The sequence below is a fragment of the Mobula birostris genome, chromosome 5 (genome assembly GCF_030028105.1).
Source record: "Mobula birostris isolate sMobBir1 chromosome 5, sMobBir1.hap1, whole genome shotgun sequence".
Taxonomy (NCBI): Eukaryota; Metazoa; Chordata; class Chondrichthyes; order Myliobatiformes; family Myliobatidae; genus Mobula; species Mobula birostris.
Window position 1 is genome coordinate 12654630 of NC_092374.1, and position 25868 is coordinate 12680497.

At 44.8% G+C, this 25868-nt stretch overlaps 1 protein-coding gene across 3 annotated transcripts in view; it reads left to right on the plus strand.

The window, feature by feature from the left end:
• The window catches only part of palld (palladin, cytoskeletal associated protein), a 446071-nt gene that overhangs the window by 180380 nt on the left and 239823 nt on the right, over positions 1-25868 (plus strand). For all 3 annotated transcript variants that reach the window (XM_072257627.1, XM_072257625.1, XM_072257626.1), the window contains exon 3: positions 22447-22622. In XM_072257627.1, the coding sequence (XP_072113728.1) occupies positions 22447-22622 (176 nt within the window). The remainder of the gene's footprint in view (positions 1-22446; positions 22623-25868) is intronic.

A 25868-nucleotide genomic window follows, 5' to 3' on the forward strand; every position in this document is an offset into this window, starting at 1 on the left:
ACTGGCTCAGTGAAGAAAGCTTCCTTGTTAATGGCTCCCTAGGGATAGAACTTGTTGACAAGCAGAGCAGGACATTCATAAAAAAATTAAAGTGAATGCCGTGTCAACGTGGCCTATTGCCACAAAACCTTCAGGCGTTCTTGTTAGATCTCCAGAGGTGTTCCAAAGTGCTTAGAGCACATTTACCTTTTCAACCTTAATCTCATTCAAGAAAAATGGCTGCTGATTAGTGTGATGTATTTTGGAAATAAAATACCTGTGGCAATTACGAGATAGTGACATGGTGTTGAATGACGAAAGGGAGCAGGTTGTAATTTAGACTAGCAACAGTAGCTCGGTTTAAAGGACAAGGCTAACTGTTGGTCGGCTTCTCAAAACTACACACCGATCACTGTAGTGTGACGCTCCAGACCCCGTTAGTAAAGGAAAACAATGCACCAGTTGAAGACACAAGACCCTGGAAATCTAGAATAACGTACAAAAATACTGGAGGACCACAGTGAATCGGGCAGTATCTCTGGAGGGAAACGGACTGTCGACATTTTGGGTTGAGGCCTTTCATCAGGACTGGAAAGAGAGGGGGGAGATGGCCAGAGTAAAACGATGGCGGAAAGGGTGGGGCAAGGGCTAGCTGGTGATTGGTGGATCCAGGGGAGGTGGGGGATGATAAACGATGGAGGAAGAGAGAGGGAATGGAAACCATCATAAGATCTTTGAAACTCCCTTCAGATTCTACCTCTCAACTACGCACTAGGAGTCATTTACAGTGAACCATTAACTTACCGACAAAGGCGGCACTGCTGCGTAGTGATGAACATACCTCTTTTACAGTGCCAGCAATCTCAATTGGCGTTCAATTCCTGCTGTGTCCTAAGGAGTTTGTACACTATCCCCGTGACTGTGTGTCTCCACTGGGTGCTCCATCTCCCCGTGACTGTGTGTCTCCACTGGGTGCTCCATCTCCCCCGTGACTGTGTGGGTTTCGTCCGGGTGCTCCATCTCCCCGTGACTGTGTGTGTCTCTCCGGGTGCTCCATCTCCCCGTGACTGTGTGTGTCTCCTCTGGGTGCTGCATCTCCTCGTGACTGCGTGTGTCCACTGGGTGCTCCATCTCCCCGTGACTGTGTGTGTCTCCTCTGGATGCTCCATCTCCCCGTGACAGCATGTGTCTCCTCTGGGTGCTCCATCTCCCCGTGACAGCGTGTGTCTCCTCTGGGTGCTCAATCTCCCCGTGACAGTGTGTGTCTCCTCCGGGTGCTGCATCTCCCCATGACTGTGTGTGTCTCCTCTGGGTGCTCCATCTCCCTGTGACTGTGTGTGTCTCCTCGGGTGCTCCATCTCCCCGTGACAGTCTGTGTCTCCTCTGGGTGCTCAATCTCCCGTGACTGTGTGTGTTCTCCTCCGGGTGCTCCATCTCCCCGTGACAGCGTGGGTTTTAGTTCGGATGCCTCCATCTCCCCGTGACTGTGTGTGTCTCCTCCGGGTGCTCCATCTCCCGTGACTGTGTGTCTCCTCTGGGTGCTCCACCACCCTGTGACTGTGTGTGTCTCCTCCGGGTGCTCCATCTCCCCGTGACTGTGTGCCTCCGGGTGTTTCAATCTCCCCGTGGACAGCGTGGGTTTCGTTCGGGTGCTCCATTTCCCTCCCACAGTACAAAAACGTACGCGTTATGGTTGGTGATTTCTGGACATCGATATGTTGGCACCAAAGGCAATATTTCCCAGTACAATCCTTGATGACTTGATTGACACAAATGATGTGTTTCACGGTAAGTTTTGATGTCTATGTGACAAATAAATCTTTATACCGTGTTTGGGATGTGGGAGCGAACTGAGATCTGTCCGGTGAATCCTCCAGAGAAACACAAACCAAATGCTGGAGGAACTCAGCAGGCCAGAGTGAAATAAGCAGTCAACGTTTCAGGCCGGGACCCTTCATCAGGACTTCCATGTCAGGACAGGTGAATCCTCCCCTCCAGTCTGGTTTAATGCACCAGTGAATAGGCAGTATCCTGTCACCGTAGTACCACACTGGGACAAAGGGAAGGATTTCTTATTCACATGCACAGAGGATCTACTCGTGTCCTGATGAAGGGTCTCGGCCTTGTGAGAGTGGACTCAAACACTTTGGGACCCAGAGGAAGAGATGTCACCAGCAGCAAAGCTTTGACTGCACGCCTCAATGCGTAGCAGCCTCATTAAGGAACTGTCAAAACAGAAAGCACTAAGAAAAGTAATCCAACACATACAAGTGTGTAAAAATAGGTGTTCCTATTACGCCTACAAAAACACAGACCTAGAGAGCTTTGTTTCAAAAAGATCAAGAAAAGGTCACTGCCGTGATTTATATTGCATTACCAAAGGTCACTTGTAAAAACATGTGCTTAATTTATCCTGCAGAGTGCTAGCGAGCAGTGCAATCCTTCTTCCCTGTGCTACCAATAATTCGTTTTCGTTCTCTCTCCCTCTCCCTCCCTCCCTCCCTCCCTCCTGTCTCCCTTCCTCCCTCTTTCCCTCCCTCCCCCTCTCTCTCTCCCTTCCTGTCTCCCTCCCTCCCCTATCTCTCTCCTCTCTCTCCCTCTCTCTCTACCCCCTCTCCCCCCTCTCCCCCTCTCCCCCTCTCCCCCTCTCCCCCCTCTCCCCCTCTCCCCCTCCCCCTCTCCCCCTCTCCCTCTCTCCCTCTCCCCCCTCTCTCCCTCTCTCCCTCTCTCCCCCTCTCCCTCTCTCCCCCTCTCCCTCTCCCCCCTCTCCCCCTCTCCCCCTCTCCCCCTCTCCCCCCTCTCTCCCCCCTCCCCCCTCCCCCTCTCCCCCTCTCCCCCTCTCCCCTCTCCCCCTCTCCCCCTCTCCCCTCTCCCCCTCTCCCCTCTCCCTCACTCCCCCTCTCCCCCTCTCTCCCCCTCTCCTCCTCTCCTCCTCTCCCCCTCTCCCCCCTCTCCCCCCTCTCCCCTCTCTCCCCTCTCTCCCCTCTCCTCTCTCCTCCCCCCTCTCCCCCCTCTCCCCCTCTCTTCCCCCCCTTGTCACAAGCCAGTGATATCCACTAAAGCACTACGGTGTGTAGGAGAATGAGGGAAATATGATAGATGTATACAAGTTTACAAGGGTATAAATAGGGTAAATGCAAGCAGAGCTTTTCTGCTGAGGTTTGTGTGAGACTGGGTCTCATACCTATGGGTCATTAGGTTAAGGGTGAAAGGTGAAATATTTAAGGGGAACTTCACTCAAGAGTGTGGGGCAAGCAGCCGTCAGCGACAGTAGATGGCAGTTCAGTTAAACATAGAACAATACAACACAGGAACAGGCCCTTCAGCCCACAATGTTGTGCCGAAACAATTAAATTAGTCATCACAAAATGCCGGAGGAACTCAGCAGGCCAGGCAGCATCTATGGAAAGGGATAAGCAATCGACGTTTCGGGCCGAGACCCTTCATCAGGACTGGAGAAAAAAGATGAGAGGTCAGAGTAAGAAGGTGGGTGGAGGGGAGGAAGAAATACAATGTAAGAAGTGATAGCTGAAACTGGGGGTGGGGGGGTGGTGAAGTAAAGAGCTGGGAAGTCAAATGATGAAAGAGATAAAGGGCTGGAGAAGGGTGAATCTGATAGGCGAGGACAGAAGGCCATGGAAGAAAGGGAAGAGGGAGGAACACCAGAGGGAGGTGATGGGCAGGTAAGGAGATAAGGTGCGAGAGGGAAATGGGACGAGGAATGGTGAGGGAGAGGGGTGGCATTACCAGAAGTTCAAGAAATCGATGTTCATGACATCAGGTTGGAGGCTACCCAGACGGATTATAAGGTGTTCCTCCTCCAACCTGAGTGTGGCCTCATCGTGACAGTAGAGAATGCCATGCACTGACATGTCGGAATGGGAAAGGAAGTAGAATTTTGTGTGTGTGTTGCTTGGATTCCCAGCATCTGCTGATTTTCTCTTATTTCAAGTTAGTAATCAAATAGTCAATTAACCTCTTAACATGGTAGGTACATGGATGAAAGGTGTATGGTTGGCTATGGTCCAAGTAGATTGGACTAGGCTGAAGACCAGTTTGGCCAGCACAGAATAGATGGGCCAATGGGCCTTTTTTCACTGCTGCACTCTATGCCTCTATGACTCAAGTGCTCATGTAGATACTTTGTCGATGTTATGAGAGTCACTGCCTCCTCCACTCCTTCAGGCAGTGTGTCACAGATTCCAGCACCCCTCCCCCTGGGTGATATAAATAATTTTAAAAAGGGACTAATTGTAACCATGAAATGGCTCGATTATTATAAAACTATTCCCATCTGGTTCACTAATACTGGCTTTTATCAACATGAGACCATGAAACAAAGTGGGATGGTTTTTTGTGTTACTGTCGCCTTCCTGTCAGCTTGAACCAGTCAGTCCATTCTCCTCTGACCTCGCTCATTAACAAGGCATTTTCACCCACAGAACTGCGGCTCACTGGATCTTTTTTGTTTCTCACATCTTTCTCTGTAAACTCCAGAGCGGGTTGTGCATGAAAATCCCAGGAGTTACTGAGATACTCAAACTACCCTGTCTGGCACCAACAAACAATTCATACTCAAGGTCACTTAAATCACATTTCTTTTTACTTTATTCAGATACAATGTGGAATGGGTCTTTCCAGTCCAGTGAGCCGCACCACCCAGTTTTTTAACCCTAGCCTAATCACAGGAAGATATACAATGACCGACTAACTGCTATGTCTTTGGAACGTGGGAGGAAACCTGAGCACCCAGAGGAAACCCACACACTCACAGGGAGGAGTATACAAACTCCTTACAGGACAACATCAAAATTAAACTCTAAACTCCAATGCCCTGAACTGTAATAGTGCCACGTTAACCACTCTACAACCATGGTGCCCCGTTCTTCCCCATTCTGATGTTTGGTCTGAACAACCGAACCTCTTGACCATGTCTGCATGCTTTTGTGCATTGAATTACTGCCACATGATTGGCTGGATATCTGTGTTAGAGCAGGTATGCAGTCATACCTAATTAGGTGGCCTCAGAGTATATATGGAGTCTTCTGATGATATGCATCTGGGTGGCAGGGTGTTTTGTGAAGAGGAAACAAGAGAGACCTCAGGTGAAGTGATCAGGTGAGCACATGGTAGGTAGAGGTCAGCCTCTCTGTAGTAGAAAATTTTAAAAAAACAATTAAGATTATTTATAAAGGCATGCGTGAAAGAGACTGCAAAAACTGGAGATCTTGAGCAACACATACCAAGTGCTGGAGGAACTCAGTGGACCAGGCAGCATCTATGGAGGGAATACCTCTCATCGATGCTGCCTGACCTGCTGAGTTACTCCAGCTCTTTGTATGTGTTGCTCAAGATCTCCCAGCATCTGGAGAATCTTTTGTATCTATGGTGGGAAATGAGCAGTCAATGTTTCACGTTGAGACCTTTTCATCAGGACTCAATGAGGATCTTGACCAAAAATGTCAACTGTCCACTTCCCTCTGTAGATGCTGCCTGATCCGCCAAGTTCCTCCAGCATATTGTGTGTGTTACTCCAGAGTATTTCCCAGATTTTCCCCGGGTTGATGGATCAAGAACTAGAGGATAATGGTTTAAGGTGAGAGGGGAAAGAATTAATCAGAACTGTGGGGCTAGTCATGGGGTGGTTAGTATATGGAACGAGCTGTTAGAGAGAGCAGGTACGTTAACAAAACTTAAAAGCCATTTGGGAAGGTACTTGGACAGGAAATGTTTAGAAGGTTATGGACCAAATGTGGGCCAATGGAACCATCTTTGTCCACATGGACCATAGAGCATAGAACGGCCTTGTAGCTCACAATGTTCTGCCAACCTTATAACCCACTCTAAATTTAATCTAACCCTTCTCTCTGACATAACCCTCCATTTTTCTATCATTCATGTGCCTATCTAAGAGATTCTTAAATGCCCCTAATGTGTCTGTCAAAATCAGAATCAGGTATAACAGCGCTAGCATGTATTGTGAACTCTGTTGTTATGCGGCAGCAGTACAGTGTAATAAAAACTGTAAATTAAAGTAAGAAGTATGTACATTTAAAAAGTTTAATTAAATAAGTTGTGCAAAAAGAGATTTAAAAAAAGTAATGAGGTAGTGTTCAATGTCCATTCGGAAATCGGATTGCAGAGGGGAAGAAGCTGTTCCTGAATTATTGAGTGTGTGCTTTCGGGCTCCTGCACCTCCTCCCTGAGGGTAGCAATGAGAAGAGGGCATGTCCTGACTAATGGGGTCCTTCACGATGGATGCTGCCTTTTTGAGGTATCGCTCCTTGAAGCTGTCCTGGATGCTGGAGATGCTAATGTCCATGATGGAGCTGACTAAGTTTACAACCTTCTGCAGTTACTTTGGTCCTGTACAGGTCCCCACTCCCCCATACCAGATGGTGATGTAGCCAGTTAGAATACTCCCCACAGTACGTCTGCAGAAATCTGCGAGTGTCTTTATGTTGTGTTGCCCACTGGGCCAAAGGGCCTGATTCTATGCTGTATGACTCTTTGGATCACAGACTAATCCTCACAAGAGTTGAGAGGAACAGTGAGTGATCTCACTTAAACATGTAAAGGACTTATAGTGCTTAATAAACAGATGCAGGGCTGGACCAAAGTCACTGCCTCAAAACAAGGATCAGCCGTTCAGAAGTATGATGAGGAGAAATTGTTTTACCTAGAAGGCAGTGAATCTTTGGAGCTATCAATCAGGATGGCTGTAGAGACTCATTTGCTGTGAATATTTTAATTGAAGAGGAAAGTCAACTGTCCTTATGAGCAGCAAGTTGGAACGGTGGCTAGCGCAACATTTTGCAACGCCAGAAATCGGGGCTCAATTCTCTGTGCTGTCGGTAAGGAGTTTGCACACTCTCCCTATGACTGCGTGGGTTTCCTCCAGGTGCTCCGGTGTCCTCCCACGTTCCAAAGATGTACGGTTTACCGTTAGTAAGTTGTGGGGCTACGTTGGCACCAGTAGCGTGGCGCACTTGCGGGCACATCTTCAGACACTGCCGCACATGATGCAATTTGCCAAATGTTTCAATGATTTGAAGTACGTATAACTAATCCTTTATCTTTTTTTCATACTTGGCCTGCTCTAAGTAGGATTCCGTCCTTCCAACTTGGTTACATCATAAATGTCTGCTCAGGGACGGCCCAGAACTACAGCGAGTAGCATCCACACCCCATAAACCAATAAAAAACACACACAGGCAAAATAACGATAGTGGTAGTCAGTAACTTTATTTGTGGCTGTGCCCGTACCATAATGACCAAGTTCTGAGTTGAGGGAGACATAAACTTATTAGAACATAACATTTACTTAGGGGCATGACAGGAGTAAATGTTAAAATGTTTCCATGACTGAGTGGGAGAATGTCAAACAAGGGCTGATAGTTACAAGTTTAGGAAGTAGTCCTTTGAGACGTGTGGGAAATTCTTCTCACAGAATCCTTAGGATTCTCACAAACTCTAAAGTCGAGTTTATTGTTAAATGTCCAACATGTATGCACAGGTGTGATGAGAAACTTGCAGCAGCCTCACAGCAGATAGCATCAGGTAAACCATATTCACTTAAAAATGCAGAAATTATGCACGGTTTTTACAAGAAAGATCAGAATCAGATTTAATGTCACTGGTGTACGTCATTAAATTTGTTCTTTTGCTTAATTGTTGAATGACCTAATTCTGTTCCTATGTCCTTTGGTTTTATGCTCTTACCCCACTGATTCCTGTCACACTGCTAGTCTTTTTGACAATAATTGTAAGAAAGCAGCAGCAGTACATTGAAATACATGACAATAAAAACTAAATTACGATATGTATGTATAAAAAATTAAATAAGCAGTGCAAAACAAGTGGGGATGAAAGAAAAAAATGTGATGTAGTGATCATGGGTTTATTTTCCATTCAGAAATCTGATGGCGGAGGGGAAGAAGCTGTTCCTAAGTCATTGAGTGTGTGTCTTCAGGCTTCTGTAGCACCTCCTTGACGGTAGCAATGAGAAGAGGGCATGCCCTGGGTGACAGAGGTCCTTAATAACAGATGCCTCCATTTATGAGGCATCACCTTTTGACGGTGTCCTGGGTGCTGGGGAGGCTAGTGCCCAGGATGGAGCAGACTGAGTTCACAACTTTCTGCAGCTTTTTCCAATCCTTTGCAGTGGCCCCTCCGTACCCGACAGTGATACAACCAGTTAAACAGCTCACCATGGTACTTCTGTGGAAAATTGTGGGTAAGATTTATCAATTGTCCTCAAACACAGTTAGAACAAAAAGAAAACAAAGTCCATTTTAGTGCAAAGTGTTGATCGTGTTGCTATATTGAGGTAATGATTAGAGTTGTACTGGTTGATTCAAGAACTGAATGCTTGAAGGGAAGAAGATGGTTTTGAACCTGGTGGTGTGTAACTGCAGGCTTCTGTACCCCCTGCCTGGGGGTAACTGTGAGAAGATGGCATGGCCCGGATGATGAAGACCTTTGACCTTAGATGGCAGCATTCTGAGGCGGCATCTCTTGCAGATACTATCAGTGGTGGGGAGGGATGTGCCTGTGATGTATTGGGCAGAGTCTACTAATGTGCACAGCTCCTTACATTCCTGACGATTCAAATTACTGTACCAGACCATGATGCAACCAGCCAGGATACTTTCTACTGTACATTAGCAGAAGTTTGTTAGCGTGTTCAGTGACAAGCTGGATCTCCTTAAACTTTTAAGAAACCATTTAAGTTGAAGGAACATAAGTTTCTCAATTTACTCTAAATTAATCTGTAGATGCTCTATATTTTACTTGCTATAAATTATCCATTTATTGTATTACTCTATGACTTGATAAGCTAGTGAAAGATCATGCAATAAAGTTATTGCCCATTATGCCATTGGCATTTAGGGCAGCAATAAAGATCCTCCATCTCTTCCCTGTCCTTGGCATACCATCACCCACAGGTGTAGAAGGACTCTTCATTGCTGTTTCTATTACATTTTTTTTGACCAGTCAGGGTTGTTAGTCCTGAGTGAACCCCTGAACCTGGAAGACCGGTGGACAAGTCTTAGTCTGGTCTCTACCCTTTGACCTGTTTGGCGTGGGTGACACTACCAAGAACCAAAGCACAAGGCCCTGACTCCAACCATTGTAGCTCTCTGAGTCATTGAGGCACGCAAACCTCCAAACCACACGTCAAGTTTGTGGTCCTCTTGGAGGATGCTATTGAGGACTGTGGGAAATTACACAAGAGAGGATTTGAGGCCTGGGGCGGATCAGCCATGATCATATTGAAAGGTGGGTCTACCTACAGCCCATTCCATCACAGACAATATCCGCCCCCCGCCATTGAGCGCATTTACAAAGAGCAATGTCACAAGAAAGCAGCATCTGTCTTCAAGGATCCCCTCCATCCAGGTCATGCTCTGTTCTCACTATGAACACAGGTCATAGGTCAGGAGGTGCAGGAGCCTTAGGCCCCACAACACCAAGTTCAGCAGTAGTTATAACCACTCAACCATCAGGATCCTGAACCAGAGTGGATAACTTCACTCACCTCAACACTGAACTGATTCCACAGTCTATTGACTCACTTTCAAGGACTCTACAAATTGTGTTCTCAGGATTATTACGTCTTTGTTTACTTGCAAAATTTATCTTCTTTTGCGAAGTGGTTGTGTCCCAGTCTTTGTTTTTGATGGCTTTTCAGGAATTCTATTGCATTTCTTTATTTTCCTGTAAATGCCTGTAAGAAAATGAATCTCAAGGTAAGAAATGGTGACATATGTGTACTTTGGTAATACATTTTACTTTGACTTTAACTTTAACTTACTCCAGCTCTGATTTTCAGAATCAGAATCAGAAACATGTTCACTGTCACCGGCATAGGTCGTGAAATTTGTTCTTATGTCCGTCAGGAAGCTAATATGTGAGAAAAAGAGAGAGTTTGGTGTAGTTTTTGTCCAATTTCCCACGTGGAACAGAGCAGTGATAACTCTGCCAAGGATTAGTGTTCCTACACATGTTTCTTTTGGCAAGAACTGCAAGCAATTGAGACAACAATGGAGATGCCAGCACAGCAGGAAGCTATAAAAACAGGCAGCACAGACAAGGGACCAGCTTTCCTTCCCATGCAGACAGGGGTAGGCACGTAGAATTGGCATTTTGAAATAGATATGGCCTGGTGCATCATTTGCACTGAGATTTGGCAATAGCCTCTTGTTTCCCTGCAGGATTGCTGATGTTCCCCAGTTCCCCAGACAGACCATTTAGCCAACTGTTTCTGTACATGTGTGTGTACCTTTAGAGTAATAGAAAAATACGGCACAGAAACAGGCCCTTTGTCCCATCTAATCCATGGCAAGCCATTTAAACTGCCAAATCCCGTCGACCTGCACCCAGACCTTAGCCCTCCATACACCTACCATGCAAACCTCTTAAATGTTGAAATCGATCTTGCATACACCACTTGTGCTGGCAGCTTATTCCACACTCTCACAACTCTCTGAGTGAAGAAGTTTCTCCTCATGTCCCCTTAAATGTTTAACCTTTCACCCTTAACCCATGACCTTTAGTTGTAGCCCACCCAACCTCAATGGAAAAAGGCTGCTTGCATTTACTCTATCTATACCCCTCATAATTTTATGTACCTTATAAAATCCTCCACAATCTTCTACTTTTCAAGTAATACAGCCCTAACCCATTCAAAAACTATGGCCTCAAATCCTACAGACCAACTGCATCTTATACCAGAAAGGAAATGAAGGTCAGATGGTCATCATCATCATCATTGTCATCATTATCAACATCATCATCGTCATCATCATTATCATCATCATCATCATCATCATTGTCACCACCATCATCAACATTGTTACCCATCATAGAGTCACAGAAACAAACCCTTCAGCTTAACCAAGGTCCCATTTGTATGCATTTGGCCCAAATAAACCATTTCCAAAAACTCACCACCCACTGTGTAAAATTCTTGCCCCTCAAAACCCCTGTACACTTTTTCCCGTTCACCTTAAACCTCTGTCCCTATTTTTGGACTCCTCACTCTGATCTGTCTATAATTTTACATGTCACTATAAAGTCACTCCTCACCTGCTTTCACTCCAAGGAAAACAACTCCAGCCTATCACATCTCTCCTTTAATCCATCAAATGGTGGTAATCCATTTGTGTATCTTTTCTGCATTCTCTCCAACTTAATGACATCTTTCCAATAGCTGGGTGACCATGAATGTACATGACACTCCAAATGCAATTGCACCACCATCTTGTACAGTTATAACATGACATCCCAACTGCTCTGCTTCATGTCCTAACTGATGAAGACACTTTGCCATCCTGTCATAGAACATAGAACACTACAGCATACTGCAGATCCTTTGACCCACTATGATGTGCTGATCTTTTAGCCCACTCTAAAATCAATCTAACCCTCCCCTCCCCTCCCACATAGCCCCCCCCCCATTTTCTTTCATGTCACCGGAAAGGGAAGAGATAAATTGGAATAGTTTGATGTAGAAGATTAGCCTAAGGCTGGCGCTGTCTGACTAGGTTGAGAGTGGTGAGGTTGATAGCCGAAGCCTCACAATGCCAGAGAATAGGGTTCAGTCCTTGTGTTTCTACGTTTTTCCTCCAACCTTGCAGATTTCCTCCAGGCGCTCCGGTTTCCACCCACATCCCAAAGAGTGCAGGTTGGGAAATTAATTGGAGTTCTACAGTAGATGGTTTATTGTCAAATCTAACAAGGTGGAGTTAAAATCTTGTCTTGCCGACTGTCCACACACATAATTTTGTTACATTAGTGCATTGAGGCCGCACAAAAGCACCACTCCAGCAGATTGCAGAGTAAAGTGCACTGCAGGCAGACAATGAGGTGCAAGGTCGCAACGACATAGATTGTGACGTTAACAGTCCACCTTATTGTACTAGGTGTCCAGTGAGATGGAAGATGCCCTTGAGCCTAGGTGTGTGTGCCTTCAGTGCCTCTGGTGTGCAGGAGAGTGCGTAGAATTTGGTTGGGGGGGGTAGAGTCAATGGAAATGTGGGATGATGCAGTGAGCTGACAGAGATCTGACCGGCCAAATGGCCTCCTTCACTACCGGAGGAAATGTGAAATAAAAATATGGTTCATCATGGATGACCCAAAAGAGATTTGCTGTTGGTGGAACAAAGTCATGATGGGTTTTGATGTTGTTTAAATGGAATTCAGTTTCGATATTAATGAACCTACTTACCAATTTAGATGAATTTAACCTGACTCTACAGCCTTCAAATGCAATGTTCTCCCTACAAGCCTGCTGGTGATTTCAGTGAAAGAAGCACATCAGAAAGAAGGATGATTTACAGAGACCAGGCTCAAGGACAGCTTCCAACCACTGTTATCAGACTCTCCAACAGAACAGTACAGGCCCTTTGGCCCATAATGTCATGCTGAACCTCTAAACTACTCCAAGACCAATCCAACAGTGTCTAATCAAACATATCTTGTACGATAAGATGGACTGTCAGTTTCACAATCTATCTTGTTATTATCTTGCACCTTAACGTTTACCTGCGTTTGTGTTGGTGCGTGGCCAAGTGATTAAGGTGTTCGTTTAGTGATCTGAAGGTCACTAATTCGAGCCTTGGCTGAGGCAGCGTGTTGTATCCTTGAGCAAGGCACTTAATCACTCAGTGCTCTGCGACGACACCGGTGCCAAGCTGTATGGGTCCTAATGCCCTTCCCTTGGACAGCATCGGTGGTGTGGAGAGGGGAGACTTGTAGCATGGGCAACTGCCGGTCTTCCACACAACCTTGCCCAGGCCTGCGTCCTGGAAACCTTCCAAGTCGCAAATCCATGGTCTCATGAGACTAACGGATGCTTTAAAAACGTTTACCTGCACTGCACTTTCTCTGTAGCTTTTACACTTTATTCTGAATTGTTATTGTTTTACCTTGTTCTACCTCAATGCACTTTGTTCTGCATGGATAGTACGCAAGATGAGTTTTCACTGAATCATGGTGCGTTTTGAGGCAGCACGGTAGCATAGCGGAACAATTAGCGATCAGGTTTCAGTTGCCTGTAAGGAGCTTGTACGTTCTCCCCCTGACCACTCGGATTTCCTCCAAGTGCTCCAGTTTCCTCCCACAGTCCAGAGACGTATGGTTAGGCTTCATGAGTTGGTTAGATTTAGTGGCACTTGCGGACTGCCCAGCGCTGACTTGATTTAACGCAAACAAAGAAATTTCACAATATGTTTTGATGTTTCGATGAAGATGTGACAAATAAAGCTAATCCAAATCTAGCATGTGACAATAATAAGCCAATATCAATATACCAATACCAATAAGCAAGATGAAAACTTGAACGTTAACCACCTTCCTCTCCTCTAGATGCCACATGACCTGTTGTGTAATTCCACCATTATCTGCTCTGATGTAAGGTGTGAAAGAAATCCCTGAGAGGGTTGGTGAAAGCAAAGATTGGTAGGGTTTCGGGGAAGGGAAAATCATGCGGGCTGAATGGCCTGTTTCTGAACTGGGTGTGTGAAAATCGCGTGGGCAGAATGGCCTGTTTCTGAACTGGCGTCAGTGCAGCCCCGTAAACCGATATCAAATAGTTCTTGGATCTGCCTCTCCGAAGGCTCGGGGAGGGCGGTGTGGGAATGGGATTATGGTGACTACAGATAAAAGCCCAAAGGTCAACATTCCCAATGAGTTAATGACTGCACAATCCACAGAAAGACCACCTGTTGTGATTTACTGATCCTTAAATACCTTCCCTGTCTCTAGTTTAGTACCATCATTAAACCTGTAACCCCACCACCTGTAGGCTAAAGATAGAGGATTAGTCACCGAGCCAGGTGTTGTGGGTCTTTCTGTCATTGCTCTGATACTCCTCAAACAGAGGATCTGTAAACTTCTTTCAAAATGATTTCCTTTCCTCCAAACTTTGGTTTGAGCCTGTTGTGTGGTTAACGCAAAGAGAATTTTGCAGTTAAAGGAATTCTCCCCATAACAATATAGTCAGAGGCACATTGCTGCTAGAAAAACAAAACTACAAGAAAGGGCAGTGAAAAGTTGCCTCAGTGTTTATCACCAGTCCCAAACCTGGGGCATTGAGAAATTTTATTTTACTTTATTTCGACTTTCCACGTAGATCAGGCCAATGAGCCACACCCCCCAGCAACCCGCCTATTTAACCCCTGGCCTAATCGCAAGACTATTTACAATGATCAATTTGGACTGTGGGAGGAAATCGGAACACTAGGAGGAAACCCATGCGGTCATGGGGAAAACCCTCAAACGTTCTTACAGAGGACGCTAGAATTGAACTCCGAACTCTGACGCCGCAAGCTGTGATAGTGTCGCTGTAACCGCTGGGCTATCATGGCGCACCCCATGTGTTCATGTACTGTTGAAGTGTAACCATTGTTGTAATGTGGGAAACACGAAAGCTATTTAAGAACATAGACCTTGAAACAGTACACAGGAACAGGATTTTTGGCCCACAGTGTCTCTGTCGACCATGATTCCAATTTAAACTAACCCCAACATGGTCTATATTCCTCTAGACTCTGTCTAAACCCCCTCTCAAATATCGCTGTTGTGCCATGTTTCCTGGCAGCACATTCTAGGTACCTGTCACTCTCTGTGCAAAAATCATCACATCTCAATAATAATAATAAAATAGTTTTAAAAATGACCTTATACATCTCCTTTGAACTTTCCCCCCTCCCCCAAACCTACACCTTCTAATAGTTGATATTTCCCCAAGGGAAAATGACTCAGTGAACTGCTCCCTCAACCAATAGATTCACTTTGAAGGACTCTTCATCTCATGTTCTTGATATTTATTGCTTTTTAATTTTTTTCTCTCTTTTAGTATTTGCACAGTTTGTTGTCTCTTGCATTTTGGTGTGTGTCCGTCTTGTTGGGGGCAATCTTTCATTGATTCTATTGTGTTTCCTTGTATTTACTGTGAACTCCCACCAGAGAATGACTCCCAGGGTTGTGTATGGTGACATACATGTACTCCGATAACAGGTTTACTTTGGACTTTGAATGTGTGGCAAAACTTGTGGGCTGCACACAGACAACACATTTCACCGTATGTTTTGATGTATGTGTAGCAAATAAATCTGAATGTGACCAGAACTACAGACAATCCTCTGAAAATGGTCTAACCAAAACTTTATGTTTCTGCACAAAATAGCAATGCACCAACAACCATATCACCTGCTTTCATGATATTGTTTAGGGGACACCAGAATGAATTTAGTTCTGCGCAATCTTGTACGCACCTCAGCAAGGGGGCATAGCTAGGAAAGTAAACATAAGAGATTCTGCCGATGCTGGAAATCCAGAGCAATGCACAAAATGCTGGAGGCAGCATCTATGGTGGGGAATAAACAGGCAACATTACAGGCCTTCAGCAGGACCCCCTGACCTGCTGAGTTCCTCCAGCATTCTGTGTGTTGGGGATAGTTGGAAACGTGCCCTAAGTCATTTAAGTTTAAGGTGTGTTGATACATCTGCTCTTGGGGAGGTGCATCTCTGGAATTCTCTGCCTCCGAGGATAGTGGAGGTGGATGACTGGATCTATTTAATATGGAGATGGATAATTATTTGGAAATTGAAGAGTTGAGGGTTATGAGGAACTGGTGCAACAAAGGAGTTGAAGCTGACACATACCAGCCATTGAACATGGCCCACAATGCTGTGCTGATATTATTGTAGGGTAATGTAATTGGTGGAAACTACTGAATTCACAGCCACCGACATTGAGTTGGGATTCACTTTAAAAGACTGGTCTGACGTGATGGCATAATGGCGTAAAGTGTTGTGATGGTGCTTTGTGTTCAGCTTTTGGAATACAGTAAATGAGTTGCTACATTTTTTCTCAAACATGAATCATCTCTGCAGTTTTTCTGTGCGAAAACCTACATTATAACCTACTCTTAAGCTCAATCTACCCCTCCATTGTTGTATGATCCACGTACCTTTCTAATAGTCTCTTAAATACGCTTGAATAGTGGGGCAGAGTCAAAGGGCCAAGTGGCCTCTCCTGCTCCCATTTTCTTGTGTAAGGGTTGAATGAGTGTGAAGCTCACCACTATAAGCAGTGTGAAAGGCATCAAGAGTGAAGATAGGGAGAAAGTGGAAGGGTTTGCTGGTAAAATAGAACAGTCTGTGGGATGTTCATGTGAACATAAGCACCAACATTACACCACCCCCCTTCCCCTTCTGCCAAATCTGAAGTCCCAAGATTAGTTAAACCCTGGTTAATGTCTGCCATTCCTCTCCAATTAATGAGAGATTTCAACAGTCCACAGCTTTGGAACAGGTGAGTTTGAGTGTGGGGCTGCTGATTAGATTGAGGAGCAGCCAAGCCTTCTGTTTCTCATTAGGAGGGGAATTTCAATCCTCCCAGTCACAGATATGGCAAGCAGCTTACATTTGCTACAGCTTTCCTTTGTCGTATTCTACCTTGTGTGAGGGATTTCAAAGTTCAAAGTAAATGTTATTATCAGAGCACATGTATGTCACCACATATAACCCTGTGATTCATTTTTCTGTGGGTACACTCAGCAAATCTATACTATAGTAACTAGAACAGAATCAGTGAAAGATCAATCAGAAGACAAATGTGCAAATGGAAGTATAAATCTTTGTGTTCGTCCATCGTCGTCAATGAGGACCTCGACACCATTATGATGGTGTTGAGACTAGCGCGTGATTTGGATTTAAGTGAGGGAGAGTTGCGCAGCATCAGCCTCACTCTCTCTTCCCAATTCCCATCTGGATCCAGTGGCAAGACAGTGTCGAGATGGCTGGAGATGGGCCTAGGCGCAGTGGATGACCAGGACGTCTTCTGTGTCTTGTCCTGCTCTACATGTTCCACAACACTTGCAAAAACCGCCTTCTTGACCGTTGGACCTTCCATTGGTCTCATCCACTCAATCCGCCGGAGTCTGTCTTCACATGCTGGGATAGACAGCTCCCTATCTCACCAAGGGTTTGAGACCTGTCGGCTACCCTCACCTGGTTTAGCCGGCTTGTCGAAGCCGTTGCCCGGGGTGTGGCCGCTGTCGCATGTAAACAGTTATGGGGAGCCACAGGTGAGAGCTGAGTGCCAGGTGGGGACCAAAGGTGGACTAACCTCCTTGAAAAGGACGCGACATGTTCCCCCACCAGAGGTGCTACCTGACACCCCATATGCCCCGGAAATATAAATAAATAGCAATAAATAACGAGAACATGAAATAACAAGATAAAGAGTCCTTCAAATGAGATTATTGGTTGTGGGAATATCTCAATGGACAGGAAAGTGAGTGTAGTTATCCTCTTTCGTTCAAGAACCTGATGTCTGAGGGGTAGTAACTCTTCTTGAGCTGTGCTGCGAGTCCTGAGGCTCTTGTACCTTCAGCCTGATGGCAGCAGTGAGAAAACAGCATGGCCTGAGTTGTGAGGATCTTTGATGATGGATGATGCTTTCCTACGGCAGTGTTTCATGTAGATGTGCTCAATGGTTAGAAGGGCTTTTCCCATGATGTATTGGGCCAAATCCACTACCTTTTGTAGGATTTTCCATTCAAAGGCATTGTCAACAAGGTTGTGAGAATTCAGACAAGGGGCAGCAGCTTCCCCATCTTAGATACTCGAAGGGTCAAGGATGTTCAAACTTTCAAAGTGAACTTATTATCAAAGTACATATATGTCACCAGATACTACCTTGAGATTCATTTTCTTGCAGATTAATGAAATACAATAGAATCAATGAAAAACTATACCCAAAGATTGACGGTCAGTCATCCTACCAAAGATTGTGGAGGATTGTGCAGAGATCCTCCACAGGTTGTAAACTCAGTCAACTCTATCATGGGCGCTAGGCTCCCTAGTACCCAGGACATCTTCAAGGAGCGATGCCTCAAAAAAGCAGTATCTGTAGTTCCCTCCATTGCTTTGACCAGCCTGTTGTTAGTCATCCTTGTGTCTGAGATAGAGAGAGAGAGCAGGGATCACTGTGACTTCCTGGTGAGCTTCAGGTCTTAATTTTTATAGCTTTTAGATTAGATTAGATTCAACTTTATTGTCATTGGGCCAAGTACAAATACAAAGCCAATGAAATGCAGTTAGCATCTGACCAGAAATGCAAAGAATAGTGTTTACCCCAGACAACATCTGTACCGGTGCATTAATTTCTTCACCAATGTCTGACTCCAGTGAAAGGCGGCTCCTGAGATATGGAAAGTGGTCTGTGTTTTCCACTGTTGTAGGATGGTTGTAGAGAATTTCTGTAGATATTGAGTGTAAGGGCCATTTTCCCTGTGTGCTTTGGTGAACAAGTCTAGGATGAAGAAGAGCCTCTGAACATGTACAAATGCAAGTGATCACTGCTCACTGCAACTTGGTGATGAAAGTTGGGGTGACCTTGGTTCTGGAGTAGGGTAAAGTTGATCCTGTAGATTAGCTCCACTCCAGTAACAAGTGTTGCGATGCAGCATTGTGGTGAAGAAAACTGAGAAAAGTGTGGAGATGCCACCAGCCTGCACTGAGACTAGGTAATTGTGATGTTTTGGTTAAGATCATAGCCTGGACGCCATCATGAGGTGGATGGAGACAAATCTCTGTGGACAGCCAAGTGTAAGAAGCACCCTCCACAGTCCTTCCCAAGTCCAAGACTTTTATGAGATCAAAGTAAAGTCAGATTTGGCAAAGTGGTTCTGCTATTTGCATATCCCCTAGAGACGTGGTGTGGTGAAACTCGTGTCTTCCATTCTCCCAGATGGATGGAATCCAGTGAAGAATGGTTCCCGGCACTGCCTCTAAGGAGTTTGTATGTTCTCCCTGTGAATGCATAGGTTTCCTCAGGGTGCTCTGGTTTCCTCCCACATTCCAAAGACTTACAGGTTAGGGTTAGTGAGTTGTGGGCATACTATTTGGTGCCAAAATACTTGTGGGCTGCCCCCAGCACATCCTCAGACTATGTTGGCTGTTGACACAAACAATGCATTTTACTCTATGTTTCGATATACAAGTGACAAATAAAGCTCCTGTCTGAGTTTGTAAACTTGATAAGACCATAAGATATAAGAGCAGAATTCGGTCACTTGGTCCATCGAGTCTGCTTTGCCATATCATCAAGACTGATCCATTTCCCTCTCAGCCCCAGTCTCCTGCCTACTCTTTGTACCTCTTCATGTCCTGACTGCTCAAGAACCTATCAAGGTCTGTCTTAAATACACCCAATGACTTGGTCTCCACAGCTGCTTGTAGCATTGAATTCCACAGATTCACCACTCTCTGGCTAAAGAAATTCCTCCTCATCTCTGTTCTGAATGGACGTCCCTCTATTCTGAGGCTGTGCCTTCAGATCTTAGACACCTCCACTGTAGGAAACATCTGCTCCACATCCATTCTACTGAGAACTTCCAGCATTTGACAGAATTCAATGAGATCTCCCCTCATTCTTCTGATTATCATGTTAGCACATTGACATCCAAGTTGTTTTCTAATCCAAAATAAACTTTATTCATAATAAAAAATACTTACAAAAATAAACCATGCAACGCCTTTTGAATCTTACATTCATATCTACTACTTTAAGTAATGTTTGGATGCATATCTTTAACCAAGTAGGACTGTTGCCACCCATGTGACTTCTTCGGTGGTACACCACCACATCGACTGAGGGGCTTCCTCCCCCAGTAGCCCCTTAGAAACTCTGTAACACCACTCACCTCCGAAGTTTCAAGCTCTGTTTGTTAATACTATACAACTTAACCTTCCTCAAATGAGAAAAAAAACCTCAAACAAAGAGAGCTCGCAGTATGGTTGTTAACAGAATGCTAACAACAGGGGACCCAGCACTGACCCCTGTGGCACACCACTGGTCACAGGCCTCTAATTGGAATACCACCCCACCATCACCCTCTGCCTACTTTTGTTCAGGGTTGAGTTTCAGCTGAAGTGGTAATATGCTTCATGAAAGTATTAAACACTGGTCTTCATTCCCAGTTTGAATCTGTAATTCCCATTGCTAATATTTTTGTGTCATTATGTCTACACCATAACTTTGATAGATTCCCATGCTTATTCTAATTGACACCCAGTTGCTTTGAAATACCTAGTTAATACTTAATAACATAAAAGTGAATTTGCATCTGATTAGTATGCAGAAAAATATTCCCTGAGGCCAATACAAAAAGGAGCAGGTCAAAGGTAGCAAAGGAGTTTCCTCTTCATAGTAACACACTCAAAGTGCCGGACGAAGACAGTTCAGTCTTCATGAAGAGTCTCGGCTTGAAATGTAAGCTGTCCTGTCTGTTCCCCTGTGTAGATGCTGCCTGACCAGTTGAGTTCCTCCGGCATTTTATGTGTGTTACTCTGGATTTCCAGCAGCTGCAGAATCTCTTGTGTTTTCACTTCAAGGTTCAAAGTTAAAAAATTCAGAATAAATTTATATTCAAAGTTGATATACGTCACCATATAGATCCCTGAGATTTATTTTCTTGAGGGCAATCACAGGAAATCCAAGAAACATTATAGAATCAAGGAAAGACTGCACCCAACAGGACGGACAACAATCAATAACAAAGCTGTGCAGATACAAAAAGAAAGAGGGATAAAAAGGAATAATAATAAATAAGCAATAAATATCGAGTAGATGAGATGAAGAGACTTGAAAGTGAATTCACAGGTTATGGGAACAGTTCTGTTTTAAGGCAAGTTCCTAAACTTGGTGGTATGGGTCTTGAGGCTCCTGTGGCAGCAGTGAGAAGAGAGCATGTCCTGGATGATAGGGGACCTTGATGATGGATGCTGCTTTCCTGCGACTGTGATCTGTGTAGATGTGCTCAATGGTGAGGAGGGCACTTCTACGTTCACTTATCGAAGTTTCTCTTTATCTTCAGCAATAATTCAATGTATCTGTCTTATCAGCGAGGTGAGAGCAGTTTGACAAAGCATTGGTGGTCTGTGAAGAACAAGAATTTCAGGATGTATATTGTATACATTTCTCTGATATTAAATGGAACTACTGATCTGTAGAGAATATGGAAAAGTACACCACAGCAACAAGCCTTTGTAGTGCTGGGGTAACTAAACTAACGATTAAAAGCCTAACTGAACTAATCTGGTTGACATCATGGTAACGCACAGTCACTTTACAGCACCAGCAATCACTGCTGGGGATTCAATTCCTGCCACTGTCTGTAAGGAGTTTGTACACTCTCCGGTGACCGTGTGGGTTTTCTCTGGTTTCCTTGTACATTCCAAAGACGTACAGGTTAGGGTCATGTGCTGTGTTAGTGCCAGAGGCGTGGCTACACTGCAGGCTGCCCTCAGCACAATCCTCAAACTGTGTGGGTCACTGATGCAAGATGGCACGTTTAACCATATGTTTTAATGTAAAAGTGACAAAGAAAGCGAATCGTCTCTCTCCTTATCCTTTCCTTCATGAGCTTCTTAAACACCTAGAGTATTATCAAAGTACAGCACAGAAACAGGCCCTTCAGCCCATCTAGTCCATGCCAAACCATTTAAATTGACTATTCTCTTCAAACTGCACCGGAACCATAGCCCTCCATAACCCCTACCATCCACGTACCTATCCAAACTTCTCCTAAACATTGAAATTGAGCTTGTATACACTACTTCTGCTGGCAGCTCGTTCTACACACTCATGACCCTCTGAGTGAAGAAGTTTTCCCTCATGTTCCCCTTAAACTTTTCACTTCTCCCCCTTAACCCTTGACCTCTAGTTGTAGTCCCACCTAACCTCAGTGGAAAAAAACTGCTTGCATTTACCCAATAAGTACCCTTCATAATGTCATATACCTCCATCAAATTTCCCCACAAGGAATAAAGTCCTAACCTGTTCAATTTTTCCTCTTAACCCCGGTCCTTCAGACCCAGCAACATCCTTGTAAATTTTCTGTGTACTCTTTCAACCTTATTTACATCTTTCCTGTAGGAACGTGACCAAAACTGCACACAATATTCCAAATTAGGCCTCACCAATGTCTTAGCAATTTCAACATAACATCCTATCTCCTGTACTCAATTTATGAAGGCCAATGTGCCAAAAGCTTTCTTTATGACCCTATCTATCTGTGATGCCACTTTCAATTAACTATGGACCTGTAATCCCAGAATGCTGTGTTCTATCGCACGCCTCAGTGCCCTACTGCTCACTGTGTAAGGCCTACCCTATTTGGTCATACTGCAGTGCAACACCCTGCACTTGTCGGCATTAAATTCTATCTGCCATTTTTCCAGCTGGTCTAGCTGCATCGTATGTTCTTCCATCACTGCCCCCAGCAGCACATTTCAGGCACTATCCACCCTCTGTGTTAAAAAAAACAAAAAACGTGCCCTATCACATCTCCTTTGAGCCTATCTTTCTCACCTGTGTACATGCCCTCTAGAATTCCAGTAGACAAAAGATATTTATTGTGTCTTTTCTCTGTTTAACCAAATCCACAGATGGTTTTGTGAGGGAAGGAAACTGGAAAACACCCCAGACATCCAGATATTCCAAGATGGTGATCTCTGCACACTAGTTATTGCGGAAGCATTTGAGGACGATACGGGCCGATACGCCTGTACAGCCACCAACTGCTTTGGTTCGGACAGCACGTCTGCTGAGATCTATATCGAAGGTAAGCGTGCAAGGCCATTTGTAAAAGCAAACACCAAGTGTGTAAAGATTTTCAAGTCGGATCACTTAAGAAGTCTCTTTTCTCCTCTCCTATCAGATTCCTTCTTTGGCCCTTTAACTTTCCTCCTACCACCTCCCAGCTTCTCACTTCATCTCCTCTCCTCCACCCACCCACCTTTCCGCTCACCTGCCAGCTTGTACTCCTTCCCTCTCCCACCTTCTTATTCTGGCTTCTTTCCCTTCCTACTAGCTCTTGGATTAACGTATAAGGAGCATTTGATGACTTTGGGCCTGTTCTTGCAGAAACATGGCTCAAGGTCAACATCTCATTCACCATCAATCTACAGGCCATGACATTCAGGGACTTGGGCTATATATATTTTTTGTCACTGTGTGCTTCTCTGCTATTATAATTATATGTGCTTTGTGCTGTGTGTGACTATTGGTACTGTGTTTTGTACCTTGGCCCCAGAGGAACACTAATTCATTTGGCTGTATTCATGGGTATTCATGTACGGTTGAGTGATAATTAAACTTGAACTTCATTATGCATTCTATTGTTGTTTTCCTTTGGTACTACCTTGGTGTACATAACTTTTGGATCAATCTGTCTGGTTGCCACGGCAGCAGTTTTCACTACGTGACAGTAACAAACCAATTACCAGTTCCCAAAGGCATAGCTCACAGTCTCCATCGATACATGTACCAACAATAAACTAGTAACCAGTGATGTGGTGAAAGGTGGGTAAACCTGGTGACTGACAATTCCTCCACACGTCCTGCCCCACCAACCAGATACAACAGCATTGTCTCTACAAGACCCATTGGCAAGTTAACTTGTGTCCAGTTGACCTCTCTCCATGTTAATGGTTCAATGCAATGAACATCAGCTTCTCCAACTGCGGTTATTCCCCCCACCCCTCCCCCTCTCTCTTTTTCCATTCTCCATTCTGATTCCCCTCCCACCCCTTCTGTTCTGTTCATTTGCCCATCTTGTCCCTCTCGTTCCCTCCTTCCTTCCCTTTCTTCTACCATAGTCTACTCTTCTTTCCTATCCCTTCAACTTTTCCACCTATCACCTTCTTGCTTCTTATTTCATTCACACACCTGGCTTCACCTATCAACAGCCAGCTTGTACTCTTTCCCCTCCCCCTTCTTATTCTGGCTTCCTCCCCCTTCCTTTCCAATCCTGGGGGCAATCTAGTTCAAAATTCAAAGGAAACTTAATTTCAAAGTAACCACATATCACTATATACAACCCTACAATTCTTTCTCTTGCAAGCATACTCAGTAAATCCAAGAACTGTAATAGAATCACACGAACAGGATGGACAAGCAACCAATGTTCAAAAGACAACAAACTGTGCAAATACAAAAAAAGAAATAATAATTAATAAAAAAAAATAAATATCAAGAACATGAGATGAAGACTTCTTGAAAATGAGTCTGTAGATCGTGGGAAAGTTTCAGTGATGGGACAAGTCCCATTCATTCAGGAGCCTGATGGTTGAGGGTAATAACTGTCCCTGGGCTTGGTGGTGAGAGTACTGAGGCTCCTGTACCTTTTTTCTAATGGCAGTAGTGAGAAGAGAGCATGACTTGGGTGGTGGGGGTCTTTGATGATGGATGCTGCTTTCCTGTGACAACTCGCTGTGTAAATGTGCTCAGTGGTGGGGAGGGCTTTACCCCTGATGGACTGGGCTGCAAGATTTTCCATTCAGCAGCATTGGTGTTTCTGTACCAGGCTGTGATGCAACCGATCAATAGACTTTCCAATACACATCTATAGAAGTTTATCAAAGTTTTAGATGTCATGCTGAATCTTTGCAAATGTTTAAGGAAGCAGAGGTGCTGCTGTGCTTTCTTCATAATTGCACTTATGTTCTGGGCCCAGGACCGGTTCTCTGAAATGATAACACCGAGGAATTTAAAGTTGCAGATCCTCACCACCTCTGATCCCCCACTGAGGACTGGTGGCTCACAGACCTCTGGTTTCCTTCTCCTGAAGTTAATAATCAGCTCCTTGGTCTTGCTGACATTTAGTGAGAGGTTGTTGTTATGGCCACTCAGCCAGATTTTCAGTCTCCCTCCTATATGCTGATTCATCACCACCTTTGATTCAGCCAACAACAGTGGTATAGTCACAAAACATAAATATAGCATTGGATCTGTGCTTGGCCTCACAGTCATAAGTGTAAAGTGAGTAGAGCAGGAGGCTAAGCACACTGCCTTATGGTGCACCTGTGCTGATGGAAATCAAGGAGAGGATGTTGTTGCCAATCTGAAATGACTGGGGTCTGTCTGCAAGTGAGGAAATTGAGGATCCAATTGCACAAGAGGCCAAGGTCTTAAAGCTTATTGATTAGTTTTGAGGGAATGATATCATTGAATGTCGAGCTGTAGTAAATCAAATCTAATCAAGTTTAATTGTCATTCAAACCACACATGGATATCGCCAAATGAGACAGTGTTCCTCTGGGGCCAGGGTGCAAAAATATATATGCACATTCAAAATAATGTGAAAGAGAAAAAAAGAATATAGTCACTTAAGAAAACAAATTTTTAGTCCAAGTGTCTGAGCAACAAGTCTTGCAAATTGATGGTTCCTGGAAGTCCAGCCTGTAATTCCACCGACCCAACACTGGAGGGCAGCACCAACAGGAGCGGCTAACCCCCAACGAGCCTGGATGCTATGCTACAACGCAAGCCCAACGCCACACTACAACGCAAGCCCAACGCCACGCTACAACGCAAGCCCAGACGCCACGCTACAACGCAAGCCTGAGGACTGAGGCCTAGTCCTAGCTATAACCGAGCCGCCACTGAACCTCACCGCTTGTCTAAACGCCAGACAAGGGAAGCAGGCCTGCAACAATCAATGCCCAACAGGGTCTTGCGATCGCAAAAGAAATGACCAAGACAGTCACACATGGTTTCACTGCACACCGCTTTTGTGCTAACTCGAAGGCACCAATTCCAGTGCCTCTGAGTAGCATGCAGCAGCATGGTCTGCACCCAAATCATTTCTTCGGAACCCAATCCAGCTTCTCCTGCAACCCGACGGCTCGACAACCTGACTCGACCTCCCCAGGCTGCCTTGCCTTCTCCGAACCGCTAGCCAGCTCTTACGACACCCCGGCGGCTACCCTGAACAATGAGCAGCTCTCTGATGCGGTGGACCTGCTCTACAGATAGTTCTTGGAGTCAAGAATAGTCTTACTATGTATAAAAAACAGATTTAACAAGG